At 44.5% G+C, this 15726-nt stretch overlaps 1 protein-coding gene across 1 annotated transcript; it reads right to left on the bottom strand.

The window, feature by feature from the left end:
* Positions 1–4590: 4590 nt before the first annotated feature.
* Positions 4591–12756, bottom strand: LOC130357703 (keratin, type II cytoskeletal cochleal-like). Its single transcript, XM_056560428.1, has 7 exons — positions 12340–12756; positions 7899–8107; positions 6897–6957; positions 6701–6796; positions 6009–6173; positions 5796–5921; positions 4591–4815 (listed from the first exon to the last, which is right to left on the bottom strand). The coding sequence occupies exons 1-7, from the start codon at positions 12754–12756 to the stop codon at positions 4591–4593; spliced, it is 1299 nt and encodes a 432-aa protein (XP_056416403.1).
* Positions 12757–15726: the final 2970 nt, after the last annotated feature.

Genomic DNA, 15726 nt, shown 5'->3' with positions numbered 1-15726 from the left:
CACAGGAACGAATTGCAGAGGACCAGAGGAGAGAGGAGCCGGGGAGAAAAAACGCCTCGTGCGAACAAAGTCCATATCCTGGCGGAGCTCCTGACACCTTTTGGAAAAACGCATGTCAATGCGGGTGGCCAGATGAATAAGTTCATGCAGGTTAGCAGGAATTTCTCGTGCGGCCAGCACATCTTTAATGTTGCTGGATAGGCCTTTTTTAAAGGTCGCGCAGAGGGCCTCATTATTCCAGGATAATTCGGAGGCAAGAGTACGGAATTGGATGGCGTACTCGCCAACAAAAGAATTACCCTGAACCAGGTTCAGCAGGGCAGTCTCAGCAGAAGAGGCTCGGGCAGGTTCCTCAAAGACACTTCGAATCTCCGTGAAGAAGGAGTGTACAGAGGCAGTGACGGGGTCATTGCGGTCCCAGAGCGGTGTGGCCCATGACAGAGCTTTCCCAGACAGAAGGCTGACTACGAAAGCCACCTTAGACCTTTCAGTAGGAAACTGGTCCGACATTATCTCCAAGTGCAGGGAACATTGCGAAAGAAAGCCACGGCAAAACTTAGAGTCCCCATCAAATTTATCCGGCAAGGATAATCGTAGGCCGGAAGCGGCCACTCGCTGCGGAGGAGGTGCAGGAGCTGGCGGAGGAGATTGTTGCTGGAGTTGTGGTAGTAGCTGCTGTAGCATCACGGTCAGTTGAGACAGCTGGTGGCCTTGTTGCGCTATCTGTTGCGACTGCTGGGCGACCACCGTGGTGAGGTCGGCGACAACTGGCAGTGGGACTTCAGCGGGATCCATGGCCGGATCTACTGTCGCGATTCGGCTGGCTGGAGGTGGATCCTCTGTGCCAGAGAGGGATTGGCGTGGACCGTGCTGGTGGACCGGTTCTAAGTTGCTCCTGGTATTCACCAGAGCCCGCCGCAAAGCGGGATGGTCTTGCAGCGGCGGTAGCAACCAGGTCGTATCCACCAGCAATGGCTCAACCTCTCTGACTGCTGAAGATAGGCGCGGTACAAGGGAGTAGACAAGAGCAAGGTCGGACGTAGCAGAAGGTCAGGGCAGGCAGCAAGGATCGTAGTCAGGGGCAACGGTAGGAGGTCTGGAACACAGGCTAGGAACACACAAGGAAACGCTTTCACTGGCACAATGGCAACAAGATCCGGCGAGGGAGTGCAGGGGAAGTGAGGTATAAATAGGGAGTGCACAGGTGAACACACTAATTAAGCCTGCTGCGCCAATCAGTGGCGCAGTGGCCCTTTAAATAGCAGAGACCCGGCGCGCGCGCGCCCTAAGGAGCGGGGCCGCGCGCGCCGGGACAAGACTGACGGAGAGCGAGTCAGGTACGGGAGCCGGGATGCGCATCGCGAGCGGGCGCCTCCCGCATCGCGAATCGCATCCCGGCTGAGAGAGGTATTGCAGCGCACCCGGTCAGCAGGTCTGACCGGGGCGCTGCAAATGCGAGGATGTTGCGAGCGCTCCGGGGAGGAGCGGGGACCCGGAGCGCTCGGCGTAACAACGAAGTTCGCTTCAGGCACCAAATGTCTGGGGTGCTGCAGCCGAGATCGCGGGGGTCCCAGTTGATTTAACCCCTTGGGGACGGAGGGTTTTTCCGTTTTTGCACTTTAACTTTTTTCCTCCTTATCTTTTAAAAATCATAACCCTTTCAATTTTGCACCTAAAAATCCATATAATTTCTTATTGTTTGCGCCACCAATACTACTTTGTTATGACATGAGTCGTTTTACCTACCTACGCCAAATCTAATGCGAAACGGGAAAAAAATTATTGTGTGACAAAATTGAAGAAAAAACTGCATTTTGTAAATTTTGGGGGCTTCCGTTTCTACACAGTACATTTTTCGGTAAAAAATGACACCTTATCTTTATTTTGTAGTTTCATACGCTTAAAATGATACGCTACTTGAGGGCTCATTTTTTGTGCCATGATCTAAAGTTTTTTGCAGTACCATTTTTGTATTGATTTTGTATTTTTTCATGATATAAAAAGTGACCAAAAACCCGCTATTTTGGACTGAAATTTTTTGGCGCGTACGCCAACGATATATTTTTATATTTCGGACATTTCCACACGTGGCGATATCATACATGTTTATTTTTATTTACACTTTTTTTATGGGAAAAGGGGGGTAATTCAAACTTTTATTAGGGAAGGGGTTAAATGATCTTTCTTAACTTTTTTTAATTTTTTTATTTTTTGCAGTGTTACAGCTCCCACAGGGGGCTATAACACTGCACACACTGATCTTTTACATTGATCAATGGTTTCTCATAGGAAACCATTGATCAATGATTCTGCCGCTTGACTGCTCATGCCTGGATCTCAGGCACTGAGCAGTCATACGGCAATCGGACACCAGGAGGCTGGTAAGGGGACCCTCCAGCTGTCCTACAGCTGTTCGGGATGCCGTGATTTTGCCGTGGCGGTCCCGAACAGCCCCCTGAGCTAACCGGCATTCGTTCACTTTCACTTTAGATGCAGCGTTCAACTTTGAACGCTGCGTTAAAGGGTTAATAGCGCGGGGCACCGTGATCAGTGCAACGCCCTATTAGCCATGGATCCCGGCCATTGTTAGAGGCCAGGCCCGACCCCATTATAGAAAGGGAGTGGTGGAAGGGCGTACAGGTACGCCCTTCATCCTCAACAGGTTAAAAAAAAATTTAAAGCGGTACTCCGCCCCTAGACATCTTATACCCTATCCAAAGGATAGGGGATAAGATGTCTGATCACGGGGGTCCAGCCACTGGGCAATCTCCCTGCAGCACCCGGTGTTTGTTTAGAGCGTCGGGTGCAGTTCCAGAAGCTCATGATGTAACGGCCATGCCCCCTCAATGCAAGTCTATGGAAGGGGGCATGACTGCCATCATGCCCCCTCCCATAGACTTGAATTGAGGGGGTATGGCCGGGATGTCGCGAGCGGGGCGTGACCGTGACGTCACGTGCCCCTGCCCCACATCCCCAGTCTTCAGGCACGGAGCAAAGTTTGCTCCATGCACTGAATGTCTGGGCGGGACCCCCGCGATCAGACATATGTCAGAAACCCCGCTAGGAGCCAACCAGTGTAAAATACCTTTAGTGCAGAATAGATTGTGAATTGTTTTTGCTACTATTGGAACCAACAGTGATTTGAGGAAGGAAGAGTGATACCCCACTATCAATTACAGAGTTATCTCAGGATGAGAAGATTCCCTTCAGTCTGTGCTGCTTGCTTGTTGGGAATATCCCCAAAGTTTATGTCTACTTTTGCCTTTTTGAGCTAAGTAAAAAATCACAACACCACAATGCTGTTGCACCACAAATTCAACCACTTCTGACACCTATATTGAGGAGTGCCCTGGGAATCAATACAAACATTAATAGTTTAGCCCGCTAGACATTTGAGACTGGGAAGGCCAGTGGTTTCCTTTGAGCCTGACTAACCGTGACTGGCTGTGGCACTGTAAGTCGGTCTGCAAGTTATATCCTGTTTTTTTTTTTTTTTTTTTATACTTTTGTATGATTTATTTATGTATTGATAAAAAAAAACACATCAAGTGCAATGCAAATGGTAGTTTATTGAAGAAAAATGCAGGTAACAGAAATGGAGATGATTCAAGAGAGCGGGAACAAATAGTTAAAGAGGTACTCCACTGGAAAGCATTTTTTTTAACAACTGGTGCAAAAAAAAAATTGTAAATTACTTCTATTTAGAAATCTTAATCCTTCCAGTATTTAGCAGCTGCTGCATACTACAAAGAAAGTTGTATAGTTCTTTTCTGTCTTAGCACAATGCTCTCTGCTGACACTTCTGTCCCTTTTAGGAACTGTCCAGAGTAGGAGCAAATCCCCATAGCAAACCTATCCTGCTCTAGACAGTTCCTGACATAGACAGAGGTGTCAGCATAGAGCACTGTGGTCAGACAGAAAAGAATTGTACACCTTCCTCTGTAGCATACAGATAAGTACTGGAAGGATTAAAATTTTGTTTAAACAGATGTAATTTACAAATATGTTTAACTTTCTGGCACCAGATGATTTAAAAAAAAAAAAAATGTTTTCCACCAGAGATACCCATTTAAGCAACCAAAAAGAAGACCTAAGAAGAATAAGTATTTAGGAAATAAAGCCCAAAATAAAACAGTGGTATGATATTGCTTTAATTTCAGCAGTGGTGATCATGGCTGGAGTGGTGTTTGCTTGAGTATGCATGGCCATAACTGCCAGAACCAAATCCACCCTTAGGATGATGATGATGATGATGATGATGTCCACCATGAGAGGATGCTCCTGAATGGTGTTTGCCTCCTGTGCTAGCATGTAGGACAGCTAGAGATAAAAAAAATAAAAAATAAAAAAATAAAAAATAAAATGGAATAATGTGGAATAATATAGATTCTGCAACATAACTGAGAACCAAATGTGAAGACTATAAATATAAGTAGTAAAGCATTTTACTTACAGATGCTCACTGAACCATCAGAATCCAGTCTGGAAGTAAACAAACATGGGTGATATGTTAGTATATTCTATAGCTATAAATCAGCACACTGTATGTGTAGACATCTTGAGATAGAGTGACATTAAGATAATCGCCAGTCACCTGCTCTCTTCTCCCTCCAGCATCTTCCTGTAGGTGGCGATCTCAATATCCAGAGCCAGTTTGACATTCATGAGTTCCTGGTATTCTCTCAGCTGGCGAGCCATGTCCTGCTTGGCCTTCTGCAGAGCAGCCTCCAGTTCCACAAGTTTATTCTTGGCATCTCTTACAGCAGCTTCACCACGTTCCTCAGCCTCATTGATGGCTGACTCTAGGGCGGCACGCTATAAGAAAACATTAAAAAAAACTTGATGAATCATGATATGTACAGGATATGTTACCTGATTGTGGTTGAGTTCAGACTTATTTTTTACCAAATATTTTCCAGGTGTTCCAGTACCTGGTGTCCCAGTCCAGGTGTTCCAGTACCTGTGAGAAAACTGTCTTTAAATTGCATAAATCTGTATTGATGGATACTGTGAGGCCTTCTAAACAAGGCTATGAATGACGTGGCATTTCACCGACTTATGTGTTATTCCACTCATTGCCTACAGGAGCGCTGAAGATGGCCAAGTACAGCGCTTAGCTTCTCTGGCATGCTTCTGGGGCACTCCTATAGGCAATTAATAGAGTCTTGTCTATGGACTGCTTCAGTCAGAGTCCCAGTCGGGAGGCAATTCTCCAGATCACAGGGGTCCTAGTGGTTGGATACCCCATGATCAGACACTTATGCCCCATCCTGTGGATAGGAGCTGAGTGTCTGTGGTAAAATCCATTTAAGTAGATGTTTTGCTTGAATATTGATTCAGTCTGATCTCCACAAAGGGTCAGACAGTATAAAGAACCTTCTAAGGCTTATTGATGATGCTTTGTCGTTCCCTGGATTGATACGCGAGAAACAACTTTCTGATATTGACTGCCCCTTCCTCCTTTCATCCATATTCTCTTATGTCTCCTGGATAAACATGATGGATACATGTGATGTTTAACCCAGCTTACTAAGATAAATTTGTATGGATTTCCACTTTAATGTAGGTGTTTATTAAAATTCAGTCAATAGATAAAGTATGTGTAAAATGGGTTCTTTCTAGCTTACTAAAATTCTTCGAACCCTTCTTCTATAGATTAAAGACTGTCATGTAATGGAGAGGACAGTTTATGGTCTTCCATAGATATATTGCATTCTATAATGGTATTTTACTGTAGACAACTTACAGTAGGTCAACTTTTTATTTATGTTCATACTACGTTGAATTTTATTTACCTGGGATTTAGCACATTCGATTTCTCCTTTAAGTCTCTGAATAGCTCGGGTAAGTTCTGCAATCTCATGTTTGCTGTTTTCTAAATCGTTGCCATTTCTTCCAGCTGCCATACGGAGCTCATCAAACTGTGTATACAGGAAACATATACCAGCTTTAAACAATTAATATGAAAAAATCCAAATACTTATGTAATATCTGGATCTTTGATTTACCCTTGACTGGTACATGGCCTCAGCCTCAGCTCTGCTTCTGTTAGCAATGTCTTCATACTGAGCTCTGACCTCGGAGATGATACTGTCCAGGTCCAGGTCTCGGCTGTTGTCCATAGACACAACTACTGAAGTGTCTGAGATCTGAGCCTGGAGCTGACCGATCTCCTGCAGAATGAAGAAATAATCATAAATAAATGTTATCCTATTTTATTATAGGCCATTGTACATATATAGATAGGGATAGACATAACGCTATCCTTCATATAAGATAGGGCCACAGATTATTAAAGGGGTACTCTTCTGCTCAGTGTTTGGAACCGCCCCCTCATGACATCACACCCTGCCCCCTCATGATGTCACACCCTGCCCCCTCAATGCAAGTCTATGGGAGGGGACGTGATGGATGTCACGCCCCATCCCATAGGCTTGCATTGAGGGGACAGGGTGTGACATCATGAGGGGGTGGTGCTATGATGTCACGAGCTCCCGGCGCTGGCTTCAGCGTTCGGAACAGTTTGTTCAAAACACTAAGCAGCAGAGTACCCCTTTAAAAGTATTTAGAATATTGGGCAGACTAGATAGGCCAAATGGTTTTTATCTGATGACAAATTCTATTTTCTATGTTCGTAGAAAAACAATATACATAACTAGAAAATATTAGTGTTTAGTGTCAAAAAGTAAGTATTTTTTACCGCATCATACAGAGTCCTCAAGAAGTTGATCTCATCGGTCAGAGAGTCGGCCTTTGCTTGTAGTTCAGCTTTGTTCATAAAGGCTGCATCAACATCCTACAAAAATAAGTGGAAATAGAAAAATAAGTGGAAATATAGTTTGTGTCACAACTAAATATTATCATTATGTTGGGAGGTTTTAGCTGTTGAAACATACCCTCTTTAGCAAGACAAACTCATTCTCTGCTGCTGTCCGCCTGTTCATTTCATCTTCATACCTATGAGTTAGTTGGCATAGTTACTCATAGTGTATGTAAAAATCATATTTTAGTTATGCATGCTGAAATGGAAATTTCACCTTTTAAAACAACTTCTACGATTTCACTGAGACTTTGTGGGGTATGTGTCTTGTGTCTCTCTTTGCCTTCAGTCCCCCTCAATCTGCAGTCAAGAATATTCCCTTTACTGTAGGATATGAAGGGTTTTGTTTGGCCCCACAAAATGTTTGTGTCCAGGCTAAGAATGGCATAAAAATGTAAAAAAAGAAAAAAAAAATATTCACCCTGATTCCCTGCTGTGTCCATCCTGATGGTTGTTGGACTGAGCCAGTATTTACTGATTTTGTTTACCTTACCCTTGGGCATGGAATTAGGCAAAAAAAAAAACTCTAAGGGTACGTTCACACTGCGGAATATCTGCTCTCAGAACTCTGCGAGCGGAGATTCCGTCAGGGACCACCGCCGAACACACTTCGGCAGTAGGACCGTGGGGCGCTGTGCCGTCACCATTGACATCTTTGCAGCACTCACAGAATTCTGTGCAAAGAATGAACATGTTCTTTCTTTGCGCGGAACAATTTCAGCGGGAGAATTGTCCGCCGCTGAAATTCCACAGTGTGAACGGGTCTGGCAGAAGACCCATTCACACTAATGGTACAGTTCACTGTGTGGAATTCTGGGAACATAAACATGCAGATACCACTGATGTCATAACATATTTTAAGGATATCTCCCTATTAATAGGGTTGCACACTAGGATTCCCAGAAATCACCTGTACTCTGTAGAGTAACCTTGCAGTAAGTAGTAAGACTTGTCAGAATGATATTTATGGATATTTAATCTAAAGCAGTGTTGGCTAAAAGCTAATGAAGAATATTGTAAATATTAATTATGTGTTAAGTACATTGTAAGAAATTTGTGTTCAAAATGATATTCTTACTTTCTCTTAAATTCTTCCATTGTTTCCTCCATGTTGTTTCTCTCTGCTTCTAGACGAGCACTTTCACATTCCAGACTTTCCAGCTGTCTTCTTAGGTTAGTAATAAAAGCCTCAAACAAAGGTTCAATATGGCAACTGGCTGTTCTCTGTTCTTGTAGGAGAGCCCACTTAGTTTCCAACATCTTATTCTGCTGCTCCAGAAATCTCACCTACACACAAGGGGAGATATTAAGTTATTATAATACAGTAATTACCTTGATTGTTATAGATTTGCACCCAATATTGAAAGCTTCAAAACCCTATGTAATATAACTGTTAGTCAATAAACAATAGGAGAAAATAGACTCCTACACTCACCGCAACATAGATGTCTTACTTGGATCTCTCCACAGACAGGACAACAGGCCTGGGGTGCTCAGAGGTGAGTGCCAAAGGTTTTGCACAATGTAATGCGCTTCTTCCGGCCTCGTTGAGGCCAGAAGAAGCGCCTTACACTGTGCAAAACCGCCGGCAGTCACCTCTGAGCACCCCACGCCAGGCCTGCCTTCCCCTCCATGGAGAAATCCGAGTTGGAGATGTGAGACATCTATGGTTGTGGTGAGTGCAAGAGTCTTTCTATTTTCTGCTATTGTTTATAGACTAACAGTTGTATTTACTGGGATTTATCCTAGCACCTCCGAGAGTCTCACCATTCTGAGAGCCCACTTTACCATCCCATGTCTCCCCAACTGTGGTTCACTGGATCGTAGTTGGCAGTGCCGCTGGGTTGTATGTACCATATGTCATCATTTTGCCTGTCTATTGGTTACCTTAAAGGTTTACCCACATGTCAAAAGTTTTGATTGTAGCAGGTCCCACTCCTTAGACCCGCTGTGATTGGTAGTTATCAGCGAGGGCAGGCCGACAGATCTGACATTTTTCTGTACAAGTCTCTGGAGTCTCTGTATAGAAAAAAGACCAGCTAGGAAGTGATCGGCACACTGCCACTTGCTTCTCTGGCTAATAACATTTATGGCACATACACAGGCTATATCATACTTTACTGATGGATGCAGGTCCAACCTCTCCTGCAGTTGTTAGAGGTCATAGGGGAAACTAAAGACAGCGGTTTAAGCTGTTTTGTACAGTTTACGTAACTCCCATTGATGGTATTGAGTATTTTTAAAACTTTGTAGCACTGTGAGCTATGCTTCCTCCAGTTGGCTCTTTTTGGTATCCCGGCCAGTACGAGCAGGCTGGATGGCTTGAGTGGCCCTTATTCTTTATAAAGGTGTGGGTCCCAGATGAAACCCACACCTATCAGACACTTATGGTATACCCAGTGAATATGCCATAAATGTCCCAGAAGACTCCTTCAATTCAACCATTAATAGATTTAACATATATTGGTCTAAAGTGGCATAGGGCATATTCCATAAGTTTTCGCACCCAGGGCTGGCCTTAGGTTAAATGAAACTTATGCAGTACCTGCTATTAATCTTTCTTTCTTATTATGTATCATAAAGCTCCAAAATATTACAAATAACACTATCCAACCATTAACTATGGAATGAAGATGCACCAAGTGAGAGCTCAAGGGTGAACACTCAATGAGACCTGTAAATGGAGAGTAATTTATTTTAGTACCAAAAATCACCAAAAGTGTTCACTAGATTCCCTTCTTACCCATCCATCAAACTGTGTGTATTCTAAATAGCAAAATATCACAATAATCTTTATTATAATAGAATACACACTAGTTAAAATATTGTGGTGTGTCTACTTAGTTCCCTCCTTATATTAGATAACAGGCTATATGACAGCTGTCTGTGATATTCGCTACACTCCCAGTTTTATTGAAATGCTAGACCACCATGTACTGTGGCTTTCTCAAGAGGCAGCAGGGCTATGGCCAAGGGTGCGTACACTGATGCCCAGGCCATTATTATGTACATTAATTTAGAGGAAAGTCTGCAACATTTCTATAACATCCTTCTGAATACTTGAGGAATTAAAGCATAAGTGTCTCTTGAAAAAAAACCTTGAAAGTATGCCCACTATGTAAAAGCTGTGTACTTGTGAAATGTAGCCAAACCTTTGGCTGCTTATTCCGTGGCTTTATGTAGTTAAAAATAGCTTCCCCCCACAGTCATAAACAGCAGTTGGATAGGCATGGCCAGGGGTCCACAATGCCCCGGTGTCAATATGCTTCTCTCCTCTATATCAGCATTTGGCCCAATGTGTGATTGACACCCAGGTCTGTTGCGTATGCGCCTTCGCTTACTAATATGTCACGTGTCTAGATGTGTCTGTGTGCACTCGCTCGCTCCCTCTGCCTCTAATGCTGGTGCACTGAGGCGGGAGAATTGGGAGAAAGCGTTTGCAGACACATCTCGCTGTCCCCCTTATAAGTGAGTGACAGGCACATGCGCAGCAGACCTATGTGTCAATTAAACGGTGGGCCGAGTGCTGATGTAGAGAAGCCCCTAGGCCAAACCTATCCGACTGTTTATGACTGTAAAGAAAAGTGATTTTAAACTACATAAAGCCGTGAAATAAGCAGCTAGAGGTGTGACTGCATACACAGAAACACAGCTTTTACATAATGGGTATAATTTAAGGCAGTGGTTCATGTGCGCATTCACCGAACCCCTCTTAATTGGAAAACTAAAATGTGATTTTTTTCAAATTTAAAACATAGGAGGTATATATTTAAGTGAATATTTATACATAGGTGCACAAAATGAACAAAACCATTAAGAACAAAGAACAAAACCATGAAAACATGATTTTCACACAACAACATAAGACCAGTTTAGAAATGTGTGGCTTTACCTTGGAAAGTGCCACTCTCATGTCATTTTCGCAACAATGGCAGTGTTCCCCCACATTAGGCAGGCAGTGTTCCCCCACATTAGGCCGACAGAGATCCCCATATTAGGCAGGTAGTGTTCCCCCACATTAGGCATGCAGTGTTCCCCCACATTAGGCAGGCAGTGTTCCCCCACATTAGGCCGACAGAGATCCCCCATATTAGGCAGGTAGTGTTCCCCCACATTAGGCATGCAGTGTTCCACCACATTAGGCAGGCAGTGTTCCCCCACATTAGGCAGACAGAGTTCCCCCACATTAGGCAGGCAGTGTTCCCGCACATTAGGCTGGCAGTATGTTCCCCCACATTAGGCTGGCAGTATGTTCCCCCACATTAGGTGCAATATAGTCCCCCACATTAGGCTGGCAGCATGTTCCCCCACATTAGGTGCAATATAGTCCCCCACAATAATCTGGCAGTATGTTCCCCCACATTAGGTGCAATATAATCCCCCACATTATGCTGGCAGTATGTTCCCCCACATTAGGTGCAATATAATCCATCACATTAGGCCGACAGTATGTTCCCCCACATTAGGTGCAATATAGTCCCCCACATTAGGCTGGCAGTATGTTCCTCCACATTAGGTGCAATATAGTCTGCTCCATCAGGCTGGCAGTATGTTGCCCCACATTAGGTGGAATCTAGTCCCCCACATTAAGCTGGCAGTATATTCCCCCACATTAGGTGCAATATAGTCCCCCACATTAGGCTGGCAGTATGTTCCCCCACATTGGGTGCAATATTGTTCGCACTATTAGGCTGGCAGTATGTTGCCCCACATTAGGTGCAATATAGTCCCCCACATTAAGCTGGCAGTATGTTCCCCCACATTAGGTGCAATATAATCCCCCACATTAGGCTGGCAGTATGTTCCCCCACATTAGGTGCAATATTGTCTGCACCATTAGGCTGGCAGTATGTTGCCCCACATTAGGTGCAATATAGTCCCCCACATTAGGCTGGCAGTATGTTCCCCCACATCAGGTGCAATATAGTCCCCCACATTAGGCTGGCAGTTTGTTCACCCACATTAGGCTGTCAGTATAGTCCCCCACATTACGGTGGCAGTATAGTTCCCCCACAGACATCCAGCCTCCAGCCATACAGTATGGCTGGAGGCTGTATGCCTGTGTACTGCCCCACTACAGTGTTCTGACCCCCGCTCCTCGGGTACGGCCACAGCAGGACCGGATGATCACTGGTCGGAACACCGAAGCTGACACGCCGCTGGTAAACACTTACCAACTGCCAGCACGTGTCCTTCTTACTTCTCCTCAGCGCTCTGTTGCCATGGGCGCATACATGGCACGTGAGTGATGTCCCCACGTTTTTAAAGTAAACGTGGGGCCGCAGGGACTTAACAGAGGCGTCCCTGTGTTCTGAAAGCATCCCCCGGTTAAGAACCACTGATTTAAGGGGTATTTTGAAGTGACAGTCGAGCTTAGTTCAATCCTTGCTGTGTTAATACCAGTGTATTATATCAGAGAAGAATAAGCTGTTATCTTATAAATAAGGCAAAACTAGAAATGCCCAATCTACAAAGATACTAAGCTTTACAGAGGTTTTTAATTTATTGTAAAAACTTACCTTGTCAATAAAGGAGGCAAACTTGTTGTTCAATCCTTTGATCTGATCTTTCTCCTCAGTTCTTACTCTCTGGATACTTGAGTCAATCTCCAAATTTAGAGGGGCAAGAAGACTCTGGTTTACAGTGACAGAGGTGATCCCTGCAGAACTAGATTTTCCACAACCACTAATCCCCCCAAATCCAGATCCATGTCCACTTTTGCCTAAGTGAAAACTTCCAAATGACATTTTATGTCCCTTGGATCCAATGTTATGGGCACTCTTGCTGCTGAAGCAATGTTGAGCCTTGTGTCCATGTCCTGTGTGCTTAGAAGAATGGGATAAGATGCTGTGCGAGCTGGAGTGTTTGGGTGAAGCTACAGAACAAGAGCTGAAGTGCTTGTGTCCAGAAGAGGCGAGGATGGAGTGATGAGACATGATGGTTCTCAGTGCTGACCTACAAATGATGTATGGTTGATAAGAGCGAGAACAGCTGCTGTTCAGAAGGCCTTCTGTTTGCTGTTTTTATACTTGAATTGGTTATTTACAATTCACATAAAATGATTACGACTTCATGAGTCTTGTATGGTAGCATCATTTGTTTCAGTTTATAGAAGGCAGTTCAGGAACATCCCTTCATTATCAAAGCTATAATGTACATTATTGGCTGTGCTCAGGATGAATGGGTTTGCTTCTGGACGTAGTATAGAGCAAGTAACATAGGAGTATTAATTTATAAAGCTAGCAATGTGCTGAAATAGGGTATCCTTACGTGTTTTCATGATAATGTACAGGTTTGTAGAAAAGAAAGAAGGACCATACTTCAAAACTTCAGAACATTTAATATATCTAGTATATTCATGGCTAAAAAATGCATTGTGCAGATCTTTCACCATCAGTAGTGTACAACTATACCATGGCCCCCAGGCTGTTCCCCACCATATCTATAGTTCATATAGGGGTGAGTACACTAGATTTTCTACAAAGTAGCCCAACTTTGTGCAAAGTAGCCCTAGATTCTGAAATGGGGTTCACAGTGAATATTGGAGCTTTGGGCCAAACAACCTACAGTATATTATAAATTGCCACTGGTTACTAGTGTTGCTTGCGAATATCCGCAATGTGAATTTTATCCGCGAATTGACGAATATTCGCGAATATAGCACTATATATTTGCAATTACGAATATTCTTTTTTTTTTCACAGTATACATCACAGTGATCATCCCATCGCATATGCGAATTTTCGTATATGCTAATATTTGCATATGCTAATTTTCTTATATGCTAATTTCCGCATATGTGAAAATAAAACGCGCATATTACTAATATGCGAATTTAGCGAATATATGATGAATATTCGTCCATATATTTGCGAAATATCGCAAATTCGAATATGGCCTATGCCGCTCAACACTACTGGTTACAATGCTGCAGTATGATGACCAGTGAGATGGCAGCATAAGTCTATTGTCCTTAATACAGATGAGCGAAGTTACAGTGATTCGATTCGTCATGAACGTCTCGGCTCGGCAGTTGCTGACTTTAGCCTGCATAAATTAGTTCAGCTTTCAGGTGAACTAGGAAAGAATCTCCAGCCCACCAAAGCACCTGAAATCTGAACTAACTTATGCAGGCTAAAGTCAGCATCCACCGAGCCGAGAAGTTCGTGACCAATTGAATCACTGTAACTTTGCTCATCTCTAGTCCTTAACACCTCAACAACAAATTTTCAGCTTCTTAATAGAAAAAAAAAACAACAACAAATAAAGGGTTTAAAGAGGTAAAAATTAAGAATTAGAGATGAACTTTCCTAAAATGTGTCTCGCCATGCAGCACAACTTAACTCTTTTGTCACAATAAACCTTTATTGAATGCTGGTTTACTATAACCCCTTGTGCCAACCAAGCAAGGAAAGAGTAAACTCATATTATTTAGGCTGGGGAGGGCCAATAACAATCATTCTCACCCACCCTGGTTATGTCAGGCTCTTGCTGCTTGTTGGTATCTGGTTGAGAATGAAAATAGGGGGAGAGGGAACGCCACACTTTAAAAGAAAAGTATTTATGTATTTAAAGAGAAAATGCAGATCAACGACATAGTCCTATACACAGTGGCGTACCAAGGGGGGGGGGTGGTGGACCACCCAGAGTGCCACTCTCAAGGGGGATGCCAGGGGCGGACTCACCCGGCGCCGCCTCAACTACTGAGGATCTGGGACACTCATCCCAGATCCCCAGCAGACAGCGCTACATTCTCCTATATGCGCGATACACGCACATACAGGAAAAGGCGTCCCTTCTGTGTGCACCGCATCTGCAGCTACACAGAGGAGACGTGACCTCCGCCCCCACGCAGCACGCAGTACAGGCGCCGGTGACGTCACACTGTGGAGGGGAGAAGACGCAGGCCCCTGTTGAGGAGATCGCTGCGTGGGATATCAGGTGCCTATACCTACAGGGAAGGGGGGTGGGGTGCTCTGCATATACCTATTGTAAAGGGAGGGAGGGGGGTGCTCTGCATATACCTATGGGAAAGGGAGGGGAGGGGGGTGCTCTGCATATACCTATGAGAAAGGGAGGGAGAGGTGGGGGAGGTGCTCTGCATATACCTATGGGGAAGGGAGGGCGAGGGGGGTGCTCTGCATATACCTATGGGAAAGGGAAGGAAAAGGGGGGTGATCTGCATATACCTATGGGAAAGGAAAGGAGAAGGGGGGTGCTCTGCATATACCTATGGGAAAGGGAGGGAGAGGGGGTGCTCTGCATATACCTATGGGAAAGGGAGGGAGAGGGGGGATGCTCTGCATATACCTATGGGAAAGGGAGGGAGAGGGGGGATGCTCTGCATATACCTATGGGAAAGGGAGGGAGAGGGGGTGCTGTATATATACCTATGGGAAAGGGAGGGAAAGGGGGGGTGTAGCCCTGCATATACCTGTGGGGAAGAGGGGGGTGTAGCTCTGCATATACCTATGGAAAAGAGGGTGTAGCTCTGCATATACTTATGGGGAAGAGGGGGGCTGTAGCTCTGCATATACCTATGGGGAAGGGGGGTGTAGCTCTGCATATACCTATGGGGAAGGGGGTTGTAGCTCTGCATATACATATGGGAAAGAGGGGGGTAGCTCTGCATATACCTATGGGAAAGAGGGGGGTAACCCTGCATATACCTATGGGAAAGATGGGGGTTGTAGCTCTGCATATACCTATGGGAAAGAGTGGGTGTGTAACTCTGCATATATCTATGGGAAAGAGGGGGTGTAACTCTGCATATACCTATGGGAAAGAGGGGGTTACCTGGCTACCTACCTAACTGCCCTTTTACTGTGCAGGACACCAAGGAGGGCATTATTAGGTGGGCCTATAGATGGAAAGATTGTGTAGAGGAGGGGAGGGCACTGAAAAAA

Source organism: Hyla sarda, chromosome 2, assembly GCF_029499605.1.
Source record: "Hyla sarda isolate aHylSar1 chromosome 2, aHylSar1.hap1, whole genome shotgun sequence".
Classification (NCBI taxonomy): domain Eukaryota; kingdom Metazoa; phylum Chordata; class Amphibia; order Anura; family Hylidae; genus Hyla; species Hyla sarda.
The sequence above is the reverse complement of the archived record's forward strand: the minus strand, read 5'-3'. Positions and strand labels throughout refer to the sequence as shown.